The sequence below is a fragment of the Saccoglossus kowalevskii genome, chromosome 17 (assembly GCF_978046115.1).
Source record: "Saccoglossus kowalevskii chromosome 17, keSacKowa6.1, whole genome shotgun sequence".
Lineage (NCBI taxonomy): Eukaryota > Metazoa > Hemichordata > Enteropneusta > Harrimaniidae > Saccoglossus > Saccoglossus kowalevskii.
In genome coordinates this window covers 32,665,413-32,687,681 of record NC_140657.1, presented here as the reverse complement: position 1 = coordinate 32,687,681, position 22,269 = coordinate 32,665,413, and the positions used below count along the sequence as shown (strand labels likewise).

At 36.5% G+C, this 22,269-nt stretch overlaps 1 protein-coding gene and 1 long non-coding RNA gene across 3 annotated transcripts in view; one reads left to right on the top strand and one right to left on the bottom strand.

The window, feature by feature from the left end:
* Window positions 1-360: 360 nt before the first annotated feature.
* The window catches only part of LOC102801287 (complement receptor type 2-like), a 91,698-nt gene continuing 69,789 nt past the window's right edge, over window positions 361-22,269 (bottom strand). For both annotated transcript variants that reach the window (XM_085492405.1, XM_085492406.1), the window contains 6 exons: window positions 16,050-16,250; window positions 12,962-13,156; window positions 6,106-6,321; window positions 4,268-4,492; window positions 1,981-2,067; window positions 361-1,585 (listed from right to left, as the gene is read on the bottom strand). In XM_085492405.1, the coding sequence (XP_085348531.1) occupies window positions 1,275-1,585; window positions 1,981-2,067; window positions 4,268-4,492; window positions 6,106-6,321; window positions 12,962-13,156; window positions 16,050-16,250 (1,235 nt within the window). In that variant the 3' untranslated portion in view covers window positions 361-1,274. The remainder of the gene's footprint in view (window positions 1,586-1,980; window positions 2,068-4,267; window positions 4,493-6,105; window positions 6,322-12,961; window positions 13,157-16,049; window positions 16,251-22,269) is intronic.
* On the top strand, window positions 3,362-3,968 carry LOC144350723 (uncharacterized). The gene is made up of 2 exons (XR_013420327.2): window positions 3,362-3,686; window positions 3,883-3,968. It is a non-coding gene; the product is annotated as an uncharacterized LOC144350723 (long non-coding RNA).

Genomic DNA, 22,269 nt, shown 5'->3' with positions numbered 1-22,269 from the left:
TCATAACAATTCCTAGCAGTAGGAAATTAAGCAGTTTAAGGTATAGTGGGCGACACATGTTGAGAAGGCTGTGTTCACTCTTTTTGATATTAGTATAAAAAAAGACTGTCATTTGGCCATTTTGAATCAGATCGTGAAACAAATTGATCTACATATTATGTATGCCATGTAATCAGTCCAGGCATGTCTAAGATATAGATTTGGACACAAGCATGCACAGAAGTACGAACAAATGGATACAAGGCGAGACAGACGCGCACACAGGTCTACTCTGCGTTTTCAAAGTGCTTCTGAACGAGGAATAACATTCAAAATTCAGGATTGAATACTTGCTGAACACAAAATAACAAAAACAATGAATTTATCATTATAACATTATTTAATAATCATGTTCTTCAATTAATATTACTGTAACAGTAAAAACTCCAATCCAACTTCCCCTTCCCCCTCCCTTGACCATAATTTGTTGGCTACAAAAATGTTATGAATCAGAATTCCACCAGCATTTCTTATTATTCACTCATGATTACGTTTTGGTATGAAATATAAAAAAAAACAATCACTAATAAATTTTGATCACAATCATTGTTTTTTCATTGGTTGGCTTAATTCTACCTCAATGGGTCATTTGGCTGTGAAAGTTTGTTTTTTTTTCTCTTGATTTGGAGAAAATTGAAAAAAAAAATGTTTCTTATCTGGTCTCTTTATTCAAGCCATATTCACAATAGCTGCCCTCAGTTATAGTAAGGTGCAAATTAGGTATTCTCTAATTGCTTAAGAGATCAAAATGATTTGATAATGAATCTGAAACTAATAGTTTTAAAATGCCCTTTATGAAATCACAGTGAAGCTTAAAACATTATAAATCTTATTGATTGCATAATTCTTTTATGTGAGAGACACTATTACGTCTTCAAACACCACAACTTTTTTCCACATTTTGGATCAAACAAACAATTTTGTTATGGCTACTGATCTTGATCATTTTTTTTTAAACAAACGGAAAAATTATGTGTTTCAATTTTGTGAATGACTAAAAGAATAAAAAATGTCTTTTTTTCCTTGCATTGCAATAACAGCTGCAATAAATATAACAAAATTCATGATTGACTTATTTAAATATAACATACATAAATTGTTCAATAGTGCTTTAAGAATCCGATATACATGTAGCACCATTATTGTTGTTTACTTTTTAAACAAAATATATATTATATATATTATATGTCATTGAAAACCACAATGCACAACTTCTCTGTCTGTTCATCACTATTTTAATTACTGCTAAAGTATATAGCACATTCTCTCTTCAATTGCTCTGACATATCTTCATCTAATATAGCTGCAAAATTGTAGTTTTCAACAATAAATCTGAAGTTATCTTTTGACCCAAATATAACATACATGTTATTTATCTCTTCTATTGGCGGACAAAGACACCCATCATCTTTTCTAGATGGTCCATAAAGATACACAGGAGATCCATTAACAGGAGGTTTTTGGTGTCCAACTGCTTGCGTCACATTAATTTCGTAAAAGGTTTGGCTATTATCTTCATACTTAGTATCAAGTATTCCAATTAAAACTATAAAAAGAAATTTGAAACAAATAATTTATTATCAACATTGACATCTAAGATTCAAACATATAAATATTGCAAACATGTGTCAGCCTAATACCATAGTAATAATTATAACACAATTAAGGGTGAAAAAAGATCCTATAAAATATTGTAGTGAGTACCATAGTAATAATTATAACACAATTAAGGGTGAAAACAGATCCTATAAAATATTGTAGTGAGTACTTTTTTTGTTCTTTAGTCTTTACTCATTCATTGTATTACATTTTTGCAGAAGGGGGTATATAACGTATGAAAGTTATTTTAGTTATATACATCCAAAACATTTCAGTGAAACTTTCACTTCTACTAAATGTTTTGTTTACAACCCTACCCAAAATGCTAATAGTGTAACATACCAAAACATTCCTGATCCACAACACGCTGACATGCAACGGATACAGTATCTGGACTACATGATCTTGTACATGAATCATCAACATCTTCTGTAAAAAAATAAATATATACCAAATATTATTATTTATTATACATCTGACACAAAAACAACATAATTTAATCGCCCATAAAACATTGTATGGAAAAGGTTTATAGTACTCTGTAATACTGCTTGAATTTTAATTCTTTAAAGATATCAAGAATCAACAAATCTGAGCGGTCCTACATATTAGTTAAGTAGTCAAAATTGTTAATCAAAATTGATAGAAGTATCGACTAAAATTAGAGAACTGAATGTGACGTAACAAAATGAACAAATCTGACTGAGGTCTACCCAAAAGGTCTACATGTAAAATATATCAAAGCAATTGGGATGGTCAAAATGCCACATTTTATCAAAAATTACAAAATATTCTATCAAAATTAGAGAACTGAAAATATTTTCAGGAAATCTGAACAAATCTGAGAGATCCATCTGGGATACAATGTACCTATATATTTAATACAAAAGTCGTAGTATAATTTTTACTAAAAATTACAAGAATATTCATTAAAATTAGAGAAATAAAAGATACCCAATCTCCATGAAATGAGCAAATTTGAGAGAAGCCTATCTCAGGTACTGTGTACTAAAAATCAAAATGATCAGATTTTTCAAGGCACCTACATGTAAGACAACTAAACCAATGGGGCCAACCAGTCAAATCAATCAGTTTTCATGAAAAAGTAAAAAATGTAAAGTTTGATGTCGTCAACAATCAATCAGTAGTATGATAAGCTCCTTTTGACTTACTGACAGTGGAGTTCACAAAACAAACTGTATAATGTACTGTTCGCAGCACCCGTTCTGTGTTTTAACAATAATGATGACCCACCAATGTAATGCTCTATATTTGAACTCTGCTAACGCCTCAAACATATATGCTGCACAAAGTGTGTTTTCAACCATTATTGTTATTATTATGTAATGTTGTCAATAACAGTTAATTTGCTGCCATTATAAAGCAGAAAACTTAGAGAACAGTCTACAGTGAACAGAACAGTTTTGGTCAATGGCCCCTGAATCTGTATAATTTAAAACGTTAATCAAGAAAATTGTTTTTATATGGCAAAATGAATGAGAACTAGTTTTATTTTATCAAATATTAAAATAAATTTAAAATCATTGTAAGTGGAAAATTTAATAGCCAATTTGAGCTTTACAAATGAATACACATCTAGAAAATTGTTAGATTGTACATGTGAGCTAAGTAAAGTTGGCCATTGAGGGCGCTCTTTAATCTGTAATATTTTTTTGATTATTTCTACTGACTTTTTTGATAATGTAGACATGTATTTAAACCATTTATTTAAGATATATGATTTGTGTATTTTCAGTAATTTAATTTATTAGTTATCATGGAATTTGCCAAAAAAAGGCACACATGAGTGATTAGAAGTAATTTGCATATTTCCCATGAAACTCAGCACTGAGAAGTCAGTTTGGGTCAGTAACATAATTGGACTCGTCTGAGGAGCATCTCGTCTTTTCACCTCTCTGGCCACTGAACCATTCAGCCCGGAGTTGGTTTGCCAATGTTCAGAGTCCAGCTCATTTCAACGGTGTAGAAAGTTTTAACTCCTACAAGCCAAACTGAGTGGAATTTGTTAGATTTGACCAACTGACGGGGTATGTAGATTGTTTCTATTGTTCTTGCCATGTGCTTCAATGACCATGCAAACCTTTGTTCCTGACATGTGCTTTAACTAATCTTTTGTTCGCTTTCATTGAATGGCAACTCCAGTATTAGTGTGAAATGTATTTTTTTTATTTGAATTATCGTTAATTTACTCAATGTAAATTATTGTATTTTCATATCTTTTAGGTTTTTAGTTCCTGTAATTTACAGTGTCACTCTCCTGTGTAATCTTGGTAAATAAACTCAGTACGGGAATTCGTTGTACCAGATAATTATACCTCTGTCGTCCATACTTATTTATCCCTTGGTCACATACACAATCATATAAACGGTACCTTCTTCTGATAAAAAATCATCTATTAGCTATTTGCTAGCTGTTATTAAAAGTATAGGCGATGTGACAGTATAACATGTATTAACCGTAAAGCCAAGATTGTTGCCATGAGCCACTATTGTCTAGTATTGCTTCTGGTCTTTTAACTATAATTTTAGAATTAAGTTATTTTTCAAATTGTGTTCATGTACAAATCCTTTACTTGAAATCAATTCACATACAATATTCACTGAATACCTTGTTCTGGTTCACAACTTGATCCTGTGTCATCAATTGCAATATCTTCATCAGTCCTACATCTATGTACACGAAATTTACATCTGTTATCGTAAAGAATCCCATCAGTAGCACAGACAGGATCAAAGTCATCATCACAGTAATCTTTGCATCGACAATCTGGTTCATCATTTTCATTTATAAAACACTCTTCATCATTGTTGCAGTCATGTGTCTCACATGAATCTAACAAAATACAAAATGGTTATACGTATTGAAATTTATCCTTGCATGGAGGACTTTAGAAACATGTTCAATCAAAGTTAAACTCTGCAGAAAAAATGTGTGAATACATAATATAAACAATCATTGCTATTATATACAAAAACTATCTAAATAATTAACAACAATCGGAGAAAGTGACACATGACCTTAAACCTAATGTCTGCCCATCCCCCTAAGTTATATAGGACCCAAATTTAATCAAACACTGCTCTCAGGTTCTTGCAATATTACTTGCACTGAATGAAGTGAGAAAATCAAAGAAAGCTTAGAAAGAACTCCCTGTGCTGAGTAATGGAGATACATTGAAAATAATTAAAAATTACTTGTACTTGAGATATTGACAACAATTAGAGAAAGTGACACATGACCCTAAACCTGATGTCTCCCCATCCCGCTAAGTTATATAGCAAACAAATTTAATCACACTTCTCTCATGTTCTTGCAATTTTACTTACACTGAATGAAATGAGAAAATGAATATGTGAATTAGCTACTTAATATGCATGAACATATATATGAAATTAACAACAATCAGAGAAAGTGACACACGACCTTACACCTAATATCTCCCCATCCCCTAAGTTATATAGCAAACAAATTTAATCACACTTCTCTCATGTTCTTGAAATTGACTTACACTGAAAGAGTACTTGAAATATCAAAAGCTGAAAATTGATTAATTATGCAAATTAGGTAATTAGTATTTCACGTATCTGTCTGTGCATCGTCCTATGTATCTATGTTTCATTGAAATGTGGTGATTAGTACATGAGATATCAGTGGAAAAGCCAAAAAATTTACTAATCATTATGCAAATTAGGTTAATTACATGCATGGATTTTTACCCAAAACTGATCGCATCTGTGCATTAGTCCAGAGCATATATGTACTAAGTTTCATCACAATTTTATGAATGGTTCTTTAGATATCAGTGGAACAGTCAAGGAACAGCTAATGTATACATATGAATTTCAACATGCGCATTAGCTCAGAGCATCTATACACCAAGTTTCATTAAAAACCAACATACGATTCTTGAGATATCAGTGAAACGGATAGACACACAAACACAGACGCAGACAGGGTAACTGCAAAGATTCCCATTAACAAACTAGATATTTATCAAGTGCCTAAAATTATTATATAGGTGTAAAAGAGTTGCATACAGCTTATTAAGTTGCCAAAATTTGTCAAAACACAATTTTGTTTGACCACAATGTAACAGTGTTACAATGAATTCATCGCTGAGCGCATGTAACAAGGGGTTTCAGTGAAGTTGTGGGCTCTACTGAAAATATACAATGAAGTGACATTATTGTATATTGTACAAACTCATGAATATTGATAAAGGTAATGAAACCTAGATTACTTATAAATTAAACTCTTCCTATTTATTCGTCATTTGTATTCCAAGTGCATAATCCATTCACAAAAATCTACAACATTCACTGTGGAGAGACCTAAAAAATAAATGATGGCAGTAAGGAATGGAGGCTTTCCAATGGCAATATGTTAACATAATCCATTCTTGACACATATACAAGCATATACTGAGAATATAAAGACATACATACAATCTGGACACATTCCATCAGATACTTTTTCAATATCTGTTCCATAGAAACACCTAGTAGCATTTAAGCGGCACATGTTCCCATAGGTATTTCCATCTGAACCACATACAAGTTGTCTTTCATTGGAACAGTAAGCAGGAGGTAAACACCGACACTGATTATCAATGCATACTTCATCTTCAGAGCAGACTTCATCACCACATAACAGTCTTGATGCTACAAATGAAAATCCATAGAAATGATACTAAACCTATATCTAACCCTTACTACCTTATAACTTTTAATATAAAACCTATGATACCCCAAGTAATGAGTTCTACCCCTAAGCTATAGCTTAATATAAAACCTATGATATCGTAGTACTGAGTTCTACTCCTTAGCTATAGCTTAATATAAAACCTATGATACCCATAGTAATGAGTTCTACCTCTTAGCTATAGCATAATATAAAACCTATGATACCCATAGTAATGAGTTCTACCCCTTAGCTATAGCTTAATATAAAACCCATGATACCCACAGTAATGAGTTCTACTCCTTAGCTATAGCTTAATATAAAACCTATGATATCCTAGTACCGAGTTCTACTCCTTAGCTATAGCTTAATATAAAACCTATGATACCCTGGTAATGAGTTCTACTCCTTAGCTATAGCTTAATATAAAACCTATGATACCCATAGTAATGAGTTCTACCTCTTAGCTATAGCATAATATAAAACCTATGATACCCATAGTAATGAGTTCTACCCCTTAGCTATAGCTTAATATAAAACATATGATACCCATAGTAACGAGTTCTACCTCTTAGCTATAGCTTAATATAAAACCTATGATACCCTGGTAATGAGTTCTACTCCTTAGCTATAGCTTAATATAAAACCTATGATACCCATAGTAATGAGTTCTACCTCTTAGCTATAGCATAATATAAAACCTATGATACCCATAGTAATGAGTTCTACCCCTTAGCTATAGCTTAATATAAAACATATGATACCCATAGTAATGACTTCTACCCCTTAGCTATAGCTTAATATAAAACCTATGATACCCATAGTAATGAGTTCTACCTCTTAGCTATAGCATAATATAAAACCTATGATACCCATAGTAATGAGTTCTACCCCTTAGCTATAGCTTAATATAAAACCTATGATACCCAAGTAATGAGTTCTACTCCTTAGCTATAGCTTAATATAAAACATATGATACCCATAGTAATGACTTCTACCCCTTAGCTATAGCTTAATATAAAACCTATGATACCCATAGTAATGAGTTCTACCTCTTAGCTATAGCCTAATATAAAACCTATGATACCCAAGTAATGAGTTCTACTCCTTAGCTATAGCTTAATATAAAACATATGATACCCATAGTAATGAGTTCTACTCCTTAGCTATAGCTTAATATAAAACCTATGATACCCATAGTAATGAGTTCTACTCCTTAGCTATAGCTAAATATAAAACCTATGATACCCAAGTAATGAGTTCTACTCCTTAGCTATAGCTTAATATAAAACCTATGATACCCCTAGTAATGAGTTCTACTCCTTAGCTATAGCTAAATGTATAACCTATGATACCCCTAGTAATGAGTTCTACCCCTTAGCTATAGCTTAATATAAAATCTATGATACCCCTAGTAATGAGTTCTACCCCTTAGCTATAGCTTAATATAAAATCTATGATATCCTAGTAATGAGTTCTACCCCTTAGCTATAGCTTAATATAAAACCTATGATACCCATAGTAATGAGTTCTACTCCTTAGCTATAGCTTAATATAAAATTTATAATACCCTAGTAATGAGTTCTACTCCTTAGCTATAGCTTAATATAAAACCTATGATACCCACAGTAATGAGTTCTATCCCTTAGCTATAGCTTAATATAAAACCTATGATACCCTAGTAATGAGTTCTACCCCTTAGCTATAGCTTAATATAGAACATATGATACCCATAGTAATGAGTTCTACTCCTTAGCTATAGCTAAATGTATAACCTATGATACCCAAGTAATGAGTTCTACTCCTTAGCTATAGCTTAATATAAAACCTATGATACCCATAGTAATGAGTTCTACCCCTTAGCTATAGCTTAATATAAAACCTATGATACCCCTAGTAATGAGTTCTACTCCTTAGCTATAGCTAAATGTATAACCTATGATACCCATAGTAATGAGTTCTACTTCTTAGCTATAGCTTAATATAAAACCTATGATATCCTAGTAATGAGTTCTACCCCTTAGCTATAGCTTAATATAAAACCTATGATACCCCTAGTAATGAGTTCTACCCCTTAGCTATAGCTTAATATAAAACCTATGATATCCTAGTACCGAGTTCTACTCCTTAGCTATAGCCTAATATAAAACCTATGATACCCTAGTAATGAGTTCTACCCCTTAGCTATAGCTTAATATAAAACCTATGATACCCATAGTAATGAGTTCTACCCCTTAGCTATAGCTTAATGTATAACCTATGATACCCATAGTAATGAGTTCTACTCCTTAGCTATAGCTTAATATAAAATCTATGATACCCATAGTAATGAGTTCTACCCCTTAGCTATAGCTTAATATAAAACCTATGATATCCTAGTAATGAGTTCTACTCCTTAGCTATAGCCTAATATTAAACCTATGATATCCTAGTAATGAGTTCTACCCCTTAGCTATAGCTTAATATAAAACCTGATACCCCTAGTAATGAGTTCTACCCCTTAGCTATAGCTAAATGTATAACCTATGATACCCCTAGTAATGAGTTCTACCCCTTAGCTATAGCTTAATATAAAATCTATGATACCCATAGTAATGAGTTCTACCCCTTAGCTATAGCTTAATATAAAACATATGATACCCATAGTAACGAGTTCTACTTCTTAGCTATAGCTTAATATAAAACCTATGATACCCCAAGTAATGAGTTCTATCCCTTAGCTATAGCTTAATATAAAATCTATGATACCCTAGTAATGAGTTCTACCCCTTAGCTATAGCTTAATATAAAACCTATGATACCCCAAGTAATGAGTTCTATCCCTTAGCTATAGCTTAATATAAAATCTATGATACCCCTAGTAATGAGTTCTACCCCTTAGCTATAGCTAAATGTATAACCTATGATACCCCTAGTAATGAGTTCTACCCCTTAGCTATAGCATAATATAAAATCTATGATACCCAAGTAATGACTTCTACCCCTTAGCTATAGCTTAATATAAAATTTATAATACCCTAGTAATGAGTTCTACTCTTTAGCTATAGCTTAATATAAAACCTATGATACCCACAGTAATGAGTTCTATCCCTTAGCTATAGCTTAATATAAAACCTATGATACCCTAGTAATGAGTTCTACCCCTTAGCTATAGCTTAATATAAAACATATGATACCCATAGTAATGAGTTCTACCCCTTAGCTATAGCTTAATATAAAACCTATGATATCCTAGTAATGAGTTCTACCCCTTAGCTATAGCCTAATATACAACCTATGATACCCTAGTAATGAGTTCTACCCCTTAGCTATAGCTTAATATAAAACCTATGATACCCATAGTAATGAGTTCTACCCCTTAGCTATAGCTTAATGTATAACCTATGATACCCATAGTAATGAGTTCTACTCCTTAGCTATAGCTTAATATAAAATCTATGATACCCATAGTAATGAGTTCTATCCCTTAGCTATAGCTTAATATAAAACAGATGATACCCATAGTAATGAGTTCTACCCCTTAGCTATAGCTTAATATAAAACCTATGATATCCTAGTAATGAGTTCTACTCCTTAGCTATAGCCAAATATTAAACCTATGATATCCTAGTAATGAGTTCTACCCCTTAGCTATAGCTTAATATAAAACCTATGATACCCCTAGTAATGAGTTCTACCACTTAGCTATAGCTAAATGTATAACCTATGATACCCCTAGTAATGAGTTCTACCCCTTAGCTATAGCTTAATATAAAACCTATGATACCCATAGTAATGAGTTCTATCCCTTAGCTATAGCTTAATATAAAACCTATGATACCCCTAGTAATGAGTTCTACCCCTTAGCTATAGCTTAATATAAAACCTATGATACCCCCTAGTAATGAGTTCTACTCCTTAGCTATAGCTTAATATAAAACCTATGATACCCCAAGTAATAAGTTCTACCCCTTAGCTATAGCTTAATGTATAACCTATGATACCCCCTAGTAATGAGTTCTACTCCTTAGCTATAGCTTAATATAAAACCTATGATACCCCAAGTAATAAGTTCTACCCCTTAGCTATAGCTTAATATAAAACCTATGATACCCATAGTAATGAGTTCTACCCCTTAGCTATAGCTTAATATAAAACCTATGATACCCCTAGTAATGAGTTCGACCCCTTAGCTATAGCTTAATATAAAACCTATGATACCCATAGTAATGAGTTCTATCCCTTAGCTATAGCTTAATATAAAACCTATGATACCCCTAGTAATGAGTTCTACCCCTTAGCTATAGCTTAATGTATAACCTATGATACCCCTAGTAATGAGTTCTACCCCTTAGCTATAGCTTAATATAAGCCTATGATACCCATAGTAATGAGTTCTACCCCTTAGCTATAGCTTAATATAAAACCTATGATACCCCTAGTAATGAGTTCTACTCCTTAGCTATAGCTTAATATAAAACCTATGATACCCATAGTAATGAGTTCTACCCCTTAGCTATAGCTTAATATAAAACATATGATACCCTAGTAATGAGTTCTACCCCTTAGCTATAGCTTAATGTATAACCTATGATACCCTAGTAATGAGTTCTACTCCTTCGCTATAGCTTAAAGTGCCTGTGCAATGCCCACCCTCACGTTTCCCATTTATAGATCTGTATCCCACTGAAATGGGCAGTTATTGATTTTTTTGCTGAAAATGATCACTTGTATCTAAGTAAATTTGGGATATTTCTCGTGTTGTAGCCACGCCCACCTATCCTGAAACGGTTGACTGTTTCCGGATTTTCGACTCTCGCCGAAAGTGCGCCACCAAATGCCAAAATGTGAGAGGAAGTCATACCCCTGAGCCGTAATAACACTGGTCATTCAGTATACTTTTAAACGATATACATTTTTCAGTCGGCGTTTTTTTTCTTTCTTTGTTTTTCTATTTTTTTTTTTTTGAGAGAAAGAGTTTTTAGATGTTGTGTTGTGGGCAGAAGCAGTGAAACGTATAGTCATAGTGTATGTATTCACACGTTTCTAATCGATCCGAAGGTGCGACATCAATGGACGAAAGCCACTTAACCTCACATTTTGGAAAAACTGTCCTCGTCCATGAAAAAAAAATACTACCGGGTAGGTTTAAAGAGAAACGCCGACAACATAAACCTGGCACAACACTTTTGAAAGAAATAGATTCCGGACCATGATCACCGAGGCGGATTTCAGAAGAGAGAGAGACGTCTGGCAAGTGTTTCAAATGAGTTGACTTTTTTGCAATCCTGATTATCGTTTTATAGAGACCATTTAGTCCCTGTTAAGTAAAAGGTAGCAATAATTTTGACAGTGACATGAAAACGGAGCGTCGGACAAACAGGAAATTACACAGCCCTTACACACTGCTAATTGTTTTCATTTTCGAAGGCTAAAAGTTTCTGAATTGTTTGGTGGTTTGTGTTGAATGTCGAATTCACACCTCTGTTCTTTTTTTACCTCCATGCTTGCAGCTTCATCTGCATAATAATTTCTGAAATAAGAATCCGGGCTTGGTCAATGTGTTTCCACCAAATAAAGTTTTAATATGATGTTATAATTATGACAATCACACCATGGATCACGCTAACTCGAATCCACTCTGAATTTATCTGTATGTGTGTCGATCTCGATTATTTTTGTTATCCAATTAAATGCCGCTTTTAACGCACTTGCCCTCGTCGAGACCCGACGCGTTCACCTATTTCAACAAAATTTCAATTTATTTCCACGCAGCTGTCATTTATTTAGTAACTGTGATTTGTCGTTATTTAAATTATTTTATAGTGATCACTATGGTCTAATGTTTAGAATGTCAAAATATGTTCTCTTTTATTTTAATTTTGAAAGTTTTACTCAGACAATCGATGAAATAAAAAAGTCTAGTGAAGTACCTAGTAACCTGCTAAATTAACGAGATAATTCCGACGTCAAATTCTATTTTGTCCAGCGACAGTGTACAAACGTGCGCCGCTGACGATCACGGTGACCAGCTACACCAGAACGAACATATTTCGCATCTAACTCAACCCCATGCAACAAAAATTGATACTATGTGTTCATTATGGTCCATTTCTCCTTGGCGAACAAGTTCATAAGTGAAAATTTAGTCAAAGACGAGAAAACTGCATTTGCCTTATTTACACGTATCGGCAATGCAAGATGCCATTCGACTTCCCCTTCTGACGTCACAAGGGGAATTTCTGTATGCAAATAAGAAGCTAATGAGGAGCCTCGTTTTAAAATACACAAAAATAAAGTTGCCGTAGATTGAGTTTAAAACACATTTTTTCGCTTAAAAAAATAATTCATGCTTAGAAACATAAAAAAATAATATTTATGTATCAATGGATAATTTTAGGCGTGAAAATAGCAGCCATTTCACAGGCACTTTAATATAAAATCTATGATACCCCCAAGTAATGAGTTCTACCCCTTAGCTATACTAGTAGCTGACAAATGAAAAGTGCCTGTCTAAAACCCTTATCGGAGTAAAAACAGTCAGTAGCCACATACATTGTACTTTTGGTGAGTATTTATTGTTATTTTGTTACTTGCTTGTTGAAATTCAAAAGAATATTGCAAAATTTGCACTAAATTTACCTCTACATGTTGGTACATCATGTGACCATTGTAAATCTTCTTCACAGGTTATTTCATTTTCACCAACTAGATCAAACCCTGGATTACATGAAAACTGTACTTTGTCACCAATTATATAGCCAACTTCACCATTTACTGAAGTAGTGTGGACCTTGTTACCATTGTGTGGTACTTCTATACTGCTACAAACATTTGCTACAGAATAAAAAAAATTGCATTTCAATGTGTGGGCATGAGTAAATATTCATAATGAAAATTTAGGAGAAAGAACATGTTCCAAATTTTCAAATAGAAATACCATAAAAAGACAAAAAACTGGCATTAAAGCATAGCAATGTGTCATTGTTCCATGATACATGTATGTTCAGTAATATTTGGTGTTATATCCGTATAGAGCAGAAAGCTAAGTATCAACATCTTAATATGACATTGCCCATAATCAGACCTTGCACTACATCATGGAGTACTTTACCATTGGCCTTGAACATTAATTTTTAACAAATCAGGAAATGAAGTGAAACAAGTCATTGTTAAAGCTATAGTCCCCGTTGGAATTAGGGGAAATGTTATTCATGCCAAAAATATTTAAGTAATATGCACCAACAGCATAGTGAATAATTGGCTGGTCTAGTATCAACAGAAATAAGATGTAATAAGCCTCAACATTGACCCTTGGCAGATTTCACCACAATTTACTGTATGTCGCATGCCCTCAAATAATTATAAGATTCACTTGGGCTCATTTGCATTACCCAATCAGAACTCATGATAGAAATGACACAATACTTTACATTGAAAATTACAATTTTGGAATATAGAAATGAACGTGTTAGCTTGTTGTTCTGTGAATGAGCTTATTGGTCATCAAAAGAAAGTGCTTAGTGCTGTATCTGAGGGAAATGATGTGTTTCTTGCAACGAAACCGGATCAAGCAAGTCGATATGTTATCAGTTTTAACAGTTTTGTCAGTTTACTAAAACATGGTTTGCACAAACATTTGAACATTCCATAGGCTTCATCCACTTGCCCACAGACAATTTTCAATGTTGGAATAAAAAATTTTGGAAACATGTCAACAAATATAGACCTTCTGTTCTTGACTCCCAGTGAATCAGCGCAAAGGCTACATGTCGCCATTGTTTTAATCTGTGATGACCCAAGACGTTCACATTTCTGATACAGCAACGCTGATTGGTGGCGCCAGCTCCTTGGCGTGCCCAATCAAATGACTCAATTCAACTGCAGTGAAATACAGCTTTTCCTAACACGATCATGCAAGGGTTTGTGATTCATACAATGAATCACAGTCACTCTACTAGGACGATTAGGAAGCGCCGCGTCGTTCTATTGTAACTACCCTTGTCTCCATAAACATTGAAACAAAAGAGGTGTTAACGAGCTAAGAAGTCATTAGCATAGCATTAGCGACGGAAAACACGCGATAAATCATGAGACAGTGCGAGAGTTGCGTCATTTTTCCCCACAAAGCATTGCAATACATGGCACTTTACCCTTTCACTAAAGAGCAGTCTCAAACGCGGAAATAAACATGCTTTGTATATACACGTTTTTCCCCGAGAAAATCTTGCTGTCTTGTATGGCATTCTGAAATTATAAATAGTTAATAGAATACTACATTAGTATATCACCCAAAAAATTCCCACACAAAAATTAACATCCGGGTATTTTACCCTGTCTCGCATCTGTCTCGACTGAATCAAAAAGCAGTGCGAACATGCTGAAATAAACCATTCATAAAATTGTCACAAAGCAAAGTCATAACAAAAAAATATTCAAACGAAATTAAATATGACTCGTAGCACCGATACAGCTGAACGGGATTTGTATTAGTCATCCAATAAAACGAATGGAGGGATATGAAAACACAACAATCAAAAATCTCTTTCGTCCGATTACTTCCATTGAAAACCATGCAATAAAGCAACATGGCGACCACCTCCACAGACGACGCAAACATGCAAAATTTCGCCATAAAGTGACTATAAAAACACACAAAAATAGCGAGAATGGACAAAGGAATATTGTAAAGGTTTGCAGACATCAATGTTTTTAGCGATAAAATTGTTTTTAAACTTAGCGAGGGGTTTATTTTACGGACCGAAAGACTGTTAGAGATCGAGACAAAGGGACTGTCAATAAAACACCATTTTTCTCGAGTAAAGCATCTTCAAGATTGCAAAAGTACGCTCATCTGTAAAATACAATATCACTCCTAGTCATAGTTCAGATGAGATTGTAGTTTGATGTAAAAATAAAGCACAATTTCAAAAATTCACGGTCGTCTCGAGCAACATCGAACGCAATGAATAATGGGAGAAAAATAGCGCCCTCCGATGACAATTACGTTTTGAGACCAGCGTAGGTTCTCAGAAGCTGCTCATTCACACCGTTTAACAATAGCGCTTCCTAACCGTCCTAGTAGAGTGACTGTGAATGAATATAGATGGTCAGAAATTACACAGGATATGCTATTCATGTATTTTTTGTATCCAAATTGAATTTCATTTGTCCAGGCTCATGTACAGAGATATGAAACATGAAACGAATCATCATGGGCATATATTTTCACATGCATAATCTTTGTATCAAATTTGAAACCGACAAATCATGTAAAAGATACCACATTTTTTTTAAAAAGATGGCCGCTCAAAGATGGCACAACATAGATCAAGACATGTATACTGTTCCAGGGCTGCTGCTTTCCATGCTACACACACTTTAGTGGCAGTGGTATTAGATACAAATCAAAGAAAGCTTAGAATAAACTCCAGTGTACTGAGAGTATTAGAGACATGTTAATTAGCCTTCCAAACAATATTTGTCTGCTATTTGAGATGTACAATATGAAAACAATGTGATCAAAATGCATAATGATTAGTCATTCTTGAGATATCAGTAGGTGGACACACATGCATGCACACACAGACAGACACATTAACTCCAAAGACTCCCATTGTCTGCTTTGCACACATAATATGTAAATAAGAAGTTCAACATACATGTATACCAATCCATGATCTTTACTGCTGATTGACTATATGGAATGTTGTATAAATTTGTCACTTACGAACACATGTCGGTGTAGGCCCTGTCCATGCACGTCTGTATGTACAAGTTATAGATCCACTTCCAATCAGTTTATATCCGTCATTACATCTGAATAACACTTGATCATTGAGAATAAATGTTCGTGAAATTCCTACATCCATTCCAGGGTCTACAATCTGCTGTCCATTTTCAGGAACTCCAGGGTTAGGACAAGTGGTATCTAGAATGAAACCAAAAATACCTACAATTAATACAACTTAAAACATAGTTGAACTATAGAACAATTTGCTCACGACTGTTTAAGAACTATAATAGGTGATGTCATTGAACAACTTTAAGATCTTGAAATGAAAAGGGTCACCAGTCAGCCATTTTGAATCTGTCTGATTCTGACCATAGATTTGTCTTGGTCAATTATATTTATGGTATATGGTATGTGCTTCTAATAGAGCAAATGTCATTTAAAAATATAACAGTAAGTAGTGATCAGGGTGGTTGTAAGTAGCTAATATTTAATGAAATAATGGAGGTGTATGTATAGGTGTTGAAATGTTCACAGAGGGAGTGATCAGTGATAGTAGCACTAGCGTGAAATTGTGCAACAGTGTATGGTAAAATGGTAAAATGGTCTAGATCTATAGGGAATATGTACCCAATGCAAGAGGTATTGTCAACGTCAGCAACGTAATGTCATATTATTGCCTGATAACTGTTGAATTACAATAAATATTTATGTATGACAGTGTACGTTATTTTTATTGATATTTACCTCCATGTTACTTGTCAAATTTGTAAATACAGGAGATTATAATAAAATTAGGACGTTATTTTTCAAAACGTGATTGGGAAATAGAATGCTACTCAATTTAGTGCAGAATATACAGTTGGAGAAAATATACACATATTATTGCAAAATGCATCAATAGCGAGCACTAAAAGGTAGCTGTCGCAAGTGTTGAAATCTATCTATTTTGAGGGGTGAATTAGCCGAGAACGATGTCATCCGGGGGAAGCAATTGTAAAAGCTTTGGGATGTAGATAAAGAGAGATAAAAAGGATTTTAGGTCTCCCTGGTATTTGTCAATTTTGGGAACAATAAAATACCTGAATGCAGGTTTATTGGCAATAAGTCTGTTGTCATTCACAACGATAGTTTTTTTTTTTTTTTGTGTTGCAAGTGTTGTTATTTGTTAATGTTGCTTATTGGTCATCAAAAGAAAGTGCTTAGTGCTGTATCTGAGGGAAATGATGTGTTTCTTGCAACGAAACCGGATCAAGCAAGTCGATATGTTATCAGTTTTAACAGTTTTGTTAGTGAGGATATGCCATGCAAGCTCTGCATTTTGCGTACTGAGCAGTAACGAATTTGAATTTTACTTTGCAGTCATCTCAAAACATCTTCTGATGTCAAAAGAAGCAATGTGTAACACTGCACAGCTAGGCATTACGTTTGAGGCTTGAAAGTGTCAGCTTTACCAAGTAAAATCAAGCTGCTACATGAAGTCTTCCATTAAGTTGTTGAAACCAGGGTAATTTTACGGTTTCTTTAAATCTATGTAGTTTTCTTTATATTTCTTGTTACTAAGGGCCTGTGCGTTATTTATTATGGTAACCCGTATTTGTGACGTCATGGAAAAGTTTTGGTCTCATGATTGACGCCTGTTGAGACGCGCTTCACTGATTGGTGCGTCCCATGATGTCACGCCACTCGGCGCGCAAGAGAAGAAGGTGCAGGACACAGACAAAGATGGCAGCAGCCGAAAACGGGATTGTGTTGGAACCGTGAACACGAACGTGTTCTGGAAAGCACCAAGTCGGCGTACGAAAAGCTGGGAAAGAACTGAGTTCAGGGTGTTGCAGCCCACAGACGAGTTTATGTTATTCCCGTACTGCGAAGAAACCAAAGTGACTGTCGAGCTTGCGTTGCACCAAATTTGTGGACGTACAGTGTTGGACTGTGTCGTCGATGACCGAATTGATGCGACTCGGGAACTGATCAATGAGCGGTGAGTGATCTTTTGCAACGTACGGCTCAGGGAACTTGATGTACATCGGATCGTAGAGCCTAGAATCATCAGGAGTAGTTGTGATTTCCTGAGAGTGGCCATGTTCTCTGGCGACGCCATTGCGTCATCGCTGATTATACTTGCCTCGTGGTCAGCGAATTTACTGTACAGGACTGTATAGAACGTTGTGAACTGGTTGGCGATTTTGTTGACATGAGTTTATTATTGTGTTATGTATCATTTTTTGAGAACTGACAATAGCGGTAAAGCTATTGTGTTTTCACTGTAAAATTTCTGTAAAGCACGCATTTTGTAATTTCGGAAATTGCCGTTGTACTTAGACATGTTGTCGCCATGGCGTTTCTATATTGAGTGAATTACTAGTTTAAATATTAAATCTGTCTACTTTACAGTTTGTATTTTATTTTATTTTTATTTGACGAGTCTGTTGTTCGTTCCCCCAGGCGGTATAAATGCCTGTATGCTCCTCACCACGCCAAATTAGCTAGCCTGAGATTCGAATACGATTATTTCTATGAAATTGGGAAACTCGCACCGGAGCTGAAGTCCGGTTATCCACGTCCTCCATTGTGCGTAAAACGAAATATCTCGTGGTGGACTTGGTGCGAGAAATACCTGAGTTTCATTGGCGCCCAACACGTGTGGCTATTGATTTGGAGAGAGTTGGGGATTAGAGTTTTTTTTTCGAGACTTTGAGACTTGTAATTTTATTTTATTGAAATATTTGTGTTTTTTTACCCACGAAAATATACGTGTGGGTTTGAAGACTGGATTTTTTTTTGAAGACAAGCATATCGGTGAGTACACCATTACTGTGGGTATTCGTCATTCGTATCGCGATTGATATTTACTGGTTGTATTCACGTTTTTTTTCGGTATTTACCGTATTTCCATTTTGGTGTTGCTTAAGAGACGTGAATGCCATAGAATGAGTGACAGTGAGATGGATGATATTAAGAAAGAGTTTGTCGATGTGGGTGTAGTCGGGGGAGAGGGTGCGATACCCCCTATCGCCACGCCTGTTTACACTCTTAGGGGGAGGGGCAGAGGTACTCCGGTTGAACAAGGGGGTGCCACGCCTAAGCTCCCTGGTGGCAGAAAACGTGATGATCTGCCAGGTAAAGTTGATGCGGTTGATACCGACGACCTGTATACCCAGGTACGGCATCTTCAACAGCAATTACGTGAACGCGAGGAGGTTTGGGATATGTGTCTAAAGTTAGAGCGCGCTATACGAAAGGATGCTGACACTCATGAACTGTCACGCACCCATACGCCATCTGATACGCCAGTCGATTATGAAATTCCTACCACCCGCGATAAGATACGACAGAGATCATAATCCTCACACTGTTTTACAGGCACCTCGTTTGCCTACCTTTTCGGGAGATGCCGATCAAAAAGGTGACATTGACTTTTCATCCTGGATTTACGAAGTGAAACTGCTTCGTGGTGATCCTACCGTTAGCGACGATTACACACTGCGAACAGCGATACGCTCGCTGCGTGGAACCGCAGCTAAGTTAATCAATACGATGCGTGATACTGTGACGCTGGATGAGCTTATTGATAAGTTCATGGCAACGTTTGGTGAGATTGAGAATGGCTCGGCTCTGCTGAAGTCGTTCTATGCGAGTACACAGCGCGAAGACGAGATCCGGTTGGATCCGGTTGGAGATTTATGTCGCGTTCGCGAACAGGGGGCATTGAAGACTCCCTGGTAGACAAGACGCTTCGATCAGTGTTCTGGGGTTCTCTCAGAGATGAACGTGTGCAAGCCTGAGCACAACATGAGGTTAAAAATTGCACGACTTTCGCCGAGCTCAGCCAGGTATGTCATCGGGCTGAACGAGAAGTCGCAGAACGCGATAGTAGGCATGGCGTGACTAAGAAAGCACGTGCACAGGCTACACATTGCGGCGATAAAGAGGACGACTCGGCTGCGCTCATGGATACTATGAAGGGCGCGCTCCTTGCACTGACGAAACAGATTGCCCAGATCCACAGTGGACGGGGGAGTGCCACCAACGGGCATAAACTACCCATAGCAAATACGAACGCAATCGCGAAGCCGAAGTCTGAGGACACTAGACCGCCACCTATGTGCTATAATTGCCGTGGCGTTGGCCACCTGTCTAAGGACTGTTGTTCACCATGTTCCCATTGTGGAGACGTGACACATTCATCGTACAAATGCCCTAACCGACCCAAAACAAAGAACTACAAAGGGAAGGGAAAGGCAAACAAAGCACTTATTGACCGACGTAACGGTCATCCTATAAACGAACGGATCCTTGGGAAGCTATATCATGCTGCGGCCACAGTCAATGGTGTGCGCTGCAATGCGATGATTGATTCTGGATCCCAAGTTACAATAATTGCATCATCATTCTATCATAAACACCTTTCCGACGTACCTTCCTCATCTCTCGACCAATCACTTGATATACTAGGTGTCACCGATGATTACCTCCAATACGAGGGGATCATAGAGGTAGACGTATCATTTGAACGTAAAATGTTTGGAGGCGCGTCGACTAAGACCCTCTTGGCAGTTGTTGCAAAAGACACAGATATTAACGCGGACTTACCTGTCACGGCCGGGACTAACTGGCTAGGACTATACGACCGTCCGTATCTTGGTCGTAGTCGTGCCAATGGAGCACGTATACATCCTGTGGCTCGACGTACTTTGTGTTCTATGAGGGCGAAAGACGCTTTTGTGGGTCCTCAGGGTAACCTGGGTAGGGTCAGGGCCAATGTTGCTAGGCCTTTGACTATACCGCCAGGTACTGTTGCATGCATCCCTGTTTCACTTAAATCTGTGAGTGTAGAGACTGTTATCGAACCGGATTCATCACGAGTTAATGTTCGTGATTGGTCACTTCAGCCTATGGTCACTGTGGTCAGTTGTGCACGCGGTGCTTCCAGATCACAGGTTGTCCTTACTAACGAAACAGAGTCACCGGTGCGCGTTAGACCTGGTGAGGTTGTAGGGGTCGCCAGGGCAGCGCAGTCCATCGAGACGTGACCGTATCGGGAAGAGGCTACCGCGGCAGAAGACACGCCTGTTAAGACTGTGTTGACTGCAGGCGGACTGGAATTTTATATGACCGATGCACAGTTGTCGCAAGAACAAATGCAGATTGTGCAAGAGGTTTTGCAACGTAACCATGTTAGCTTTTCAAAATCAGATAGCGATTTGGGACGATGCACAAATGTCGCACATAAGATATATTTACGTGACGAACGACCCGTCAAACAGCGTGCACGGAGAATACCTCCTGCATTGTATGACGAGGTGCGCCAACAATTACGTGATATGTTGAACAGTGGCGTCATCAGGGAGTCTAGCAGCCCATGGTCGTCACCATTAGTCTTAGTCAAAAAGAAAGACGGGACTACCCGAATTTGTGTTGACTATAGAAAGCTCAATAGTCAAACCATACCAGACGCTTATGCTCTACCTCGTATCGAGGAAGGCCTAGACATCTTACGCGGTTCTAAATGGTTTTCTACCATCGATTTGAAATCTGGTTATTGGCAGTTAGCCATGGCAGAAGAAGACATCCCCAAAACTGCTTTTGCCACTCTGTTTGGTTTTTATGAGTTTTTATCCACCCCCTTTGGCTTAATGAACGCGGGCACGACCTGTCAAAGAGCAGTAGAGAGAGCCCTGGGTGATTATAACAATCGCATATGTCAAGCATATGTTGATGACGTTGTTGTGTTTTCGGAAACTATTGAGGAACATGTCGAGAGGCTGGATAAGGTTTTGAAGCAATTGAGGGAGAACGACCTGAAGATAAAGCATTCAAAATGCAAGTTCTTCCGAAATCGCGTTAAGTATCTTGGCCACGTGGTATCGGAGCATGGGGTAGAAACGGATCCTGATAAGACCCAGGCATTGCGTGATTGGCCCTCTCCTACTAATGTCCGTGAGGTCCGCACCTTCTTAGGGTTCGCGGGCTACTATAGACGTTTTGTACCAAACTATTCTGCTATTGCCCGGCCTTTGTACAAACTAACGGCTGGTCAACCTTGTAAAAATTCTAAATTAAAGAGGCAGTTACCGCCACCGTTTCATTGGACCGACGAAGCTCAAGAAGCTTTTGACACACTCGTACGTCACTTGTGTAACCCGCCTGTGTTGGCATATGCTGATTATTCGAAGCCCTTTGAATTGCACACAGACGCTAGTACTCAAAGCCT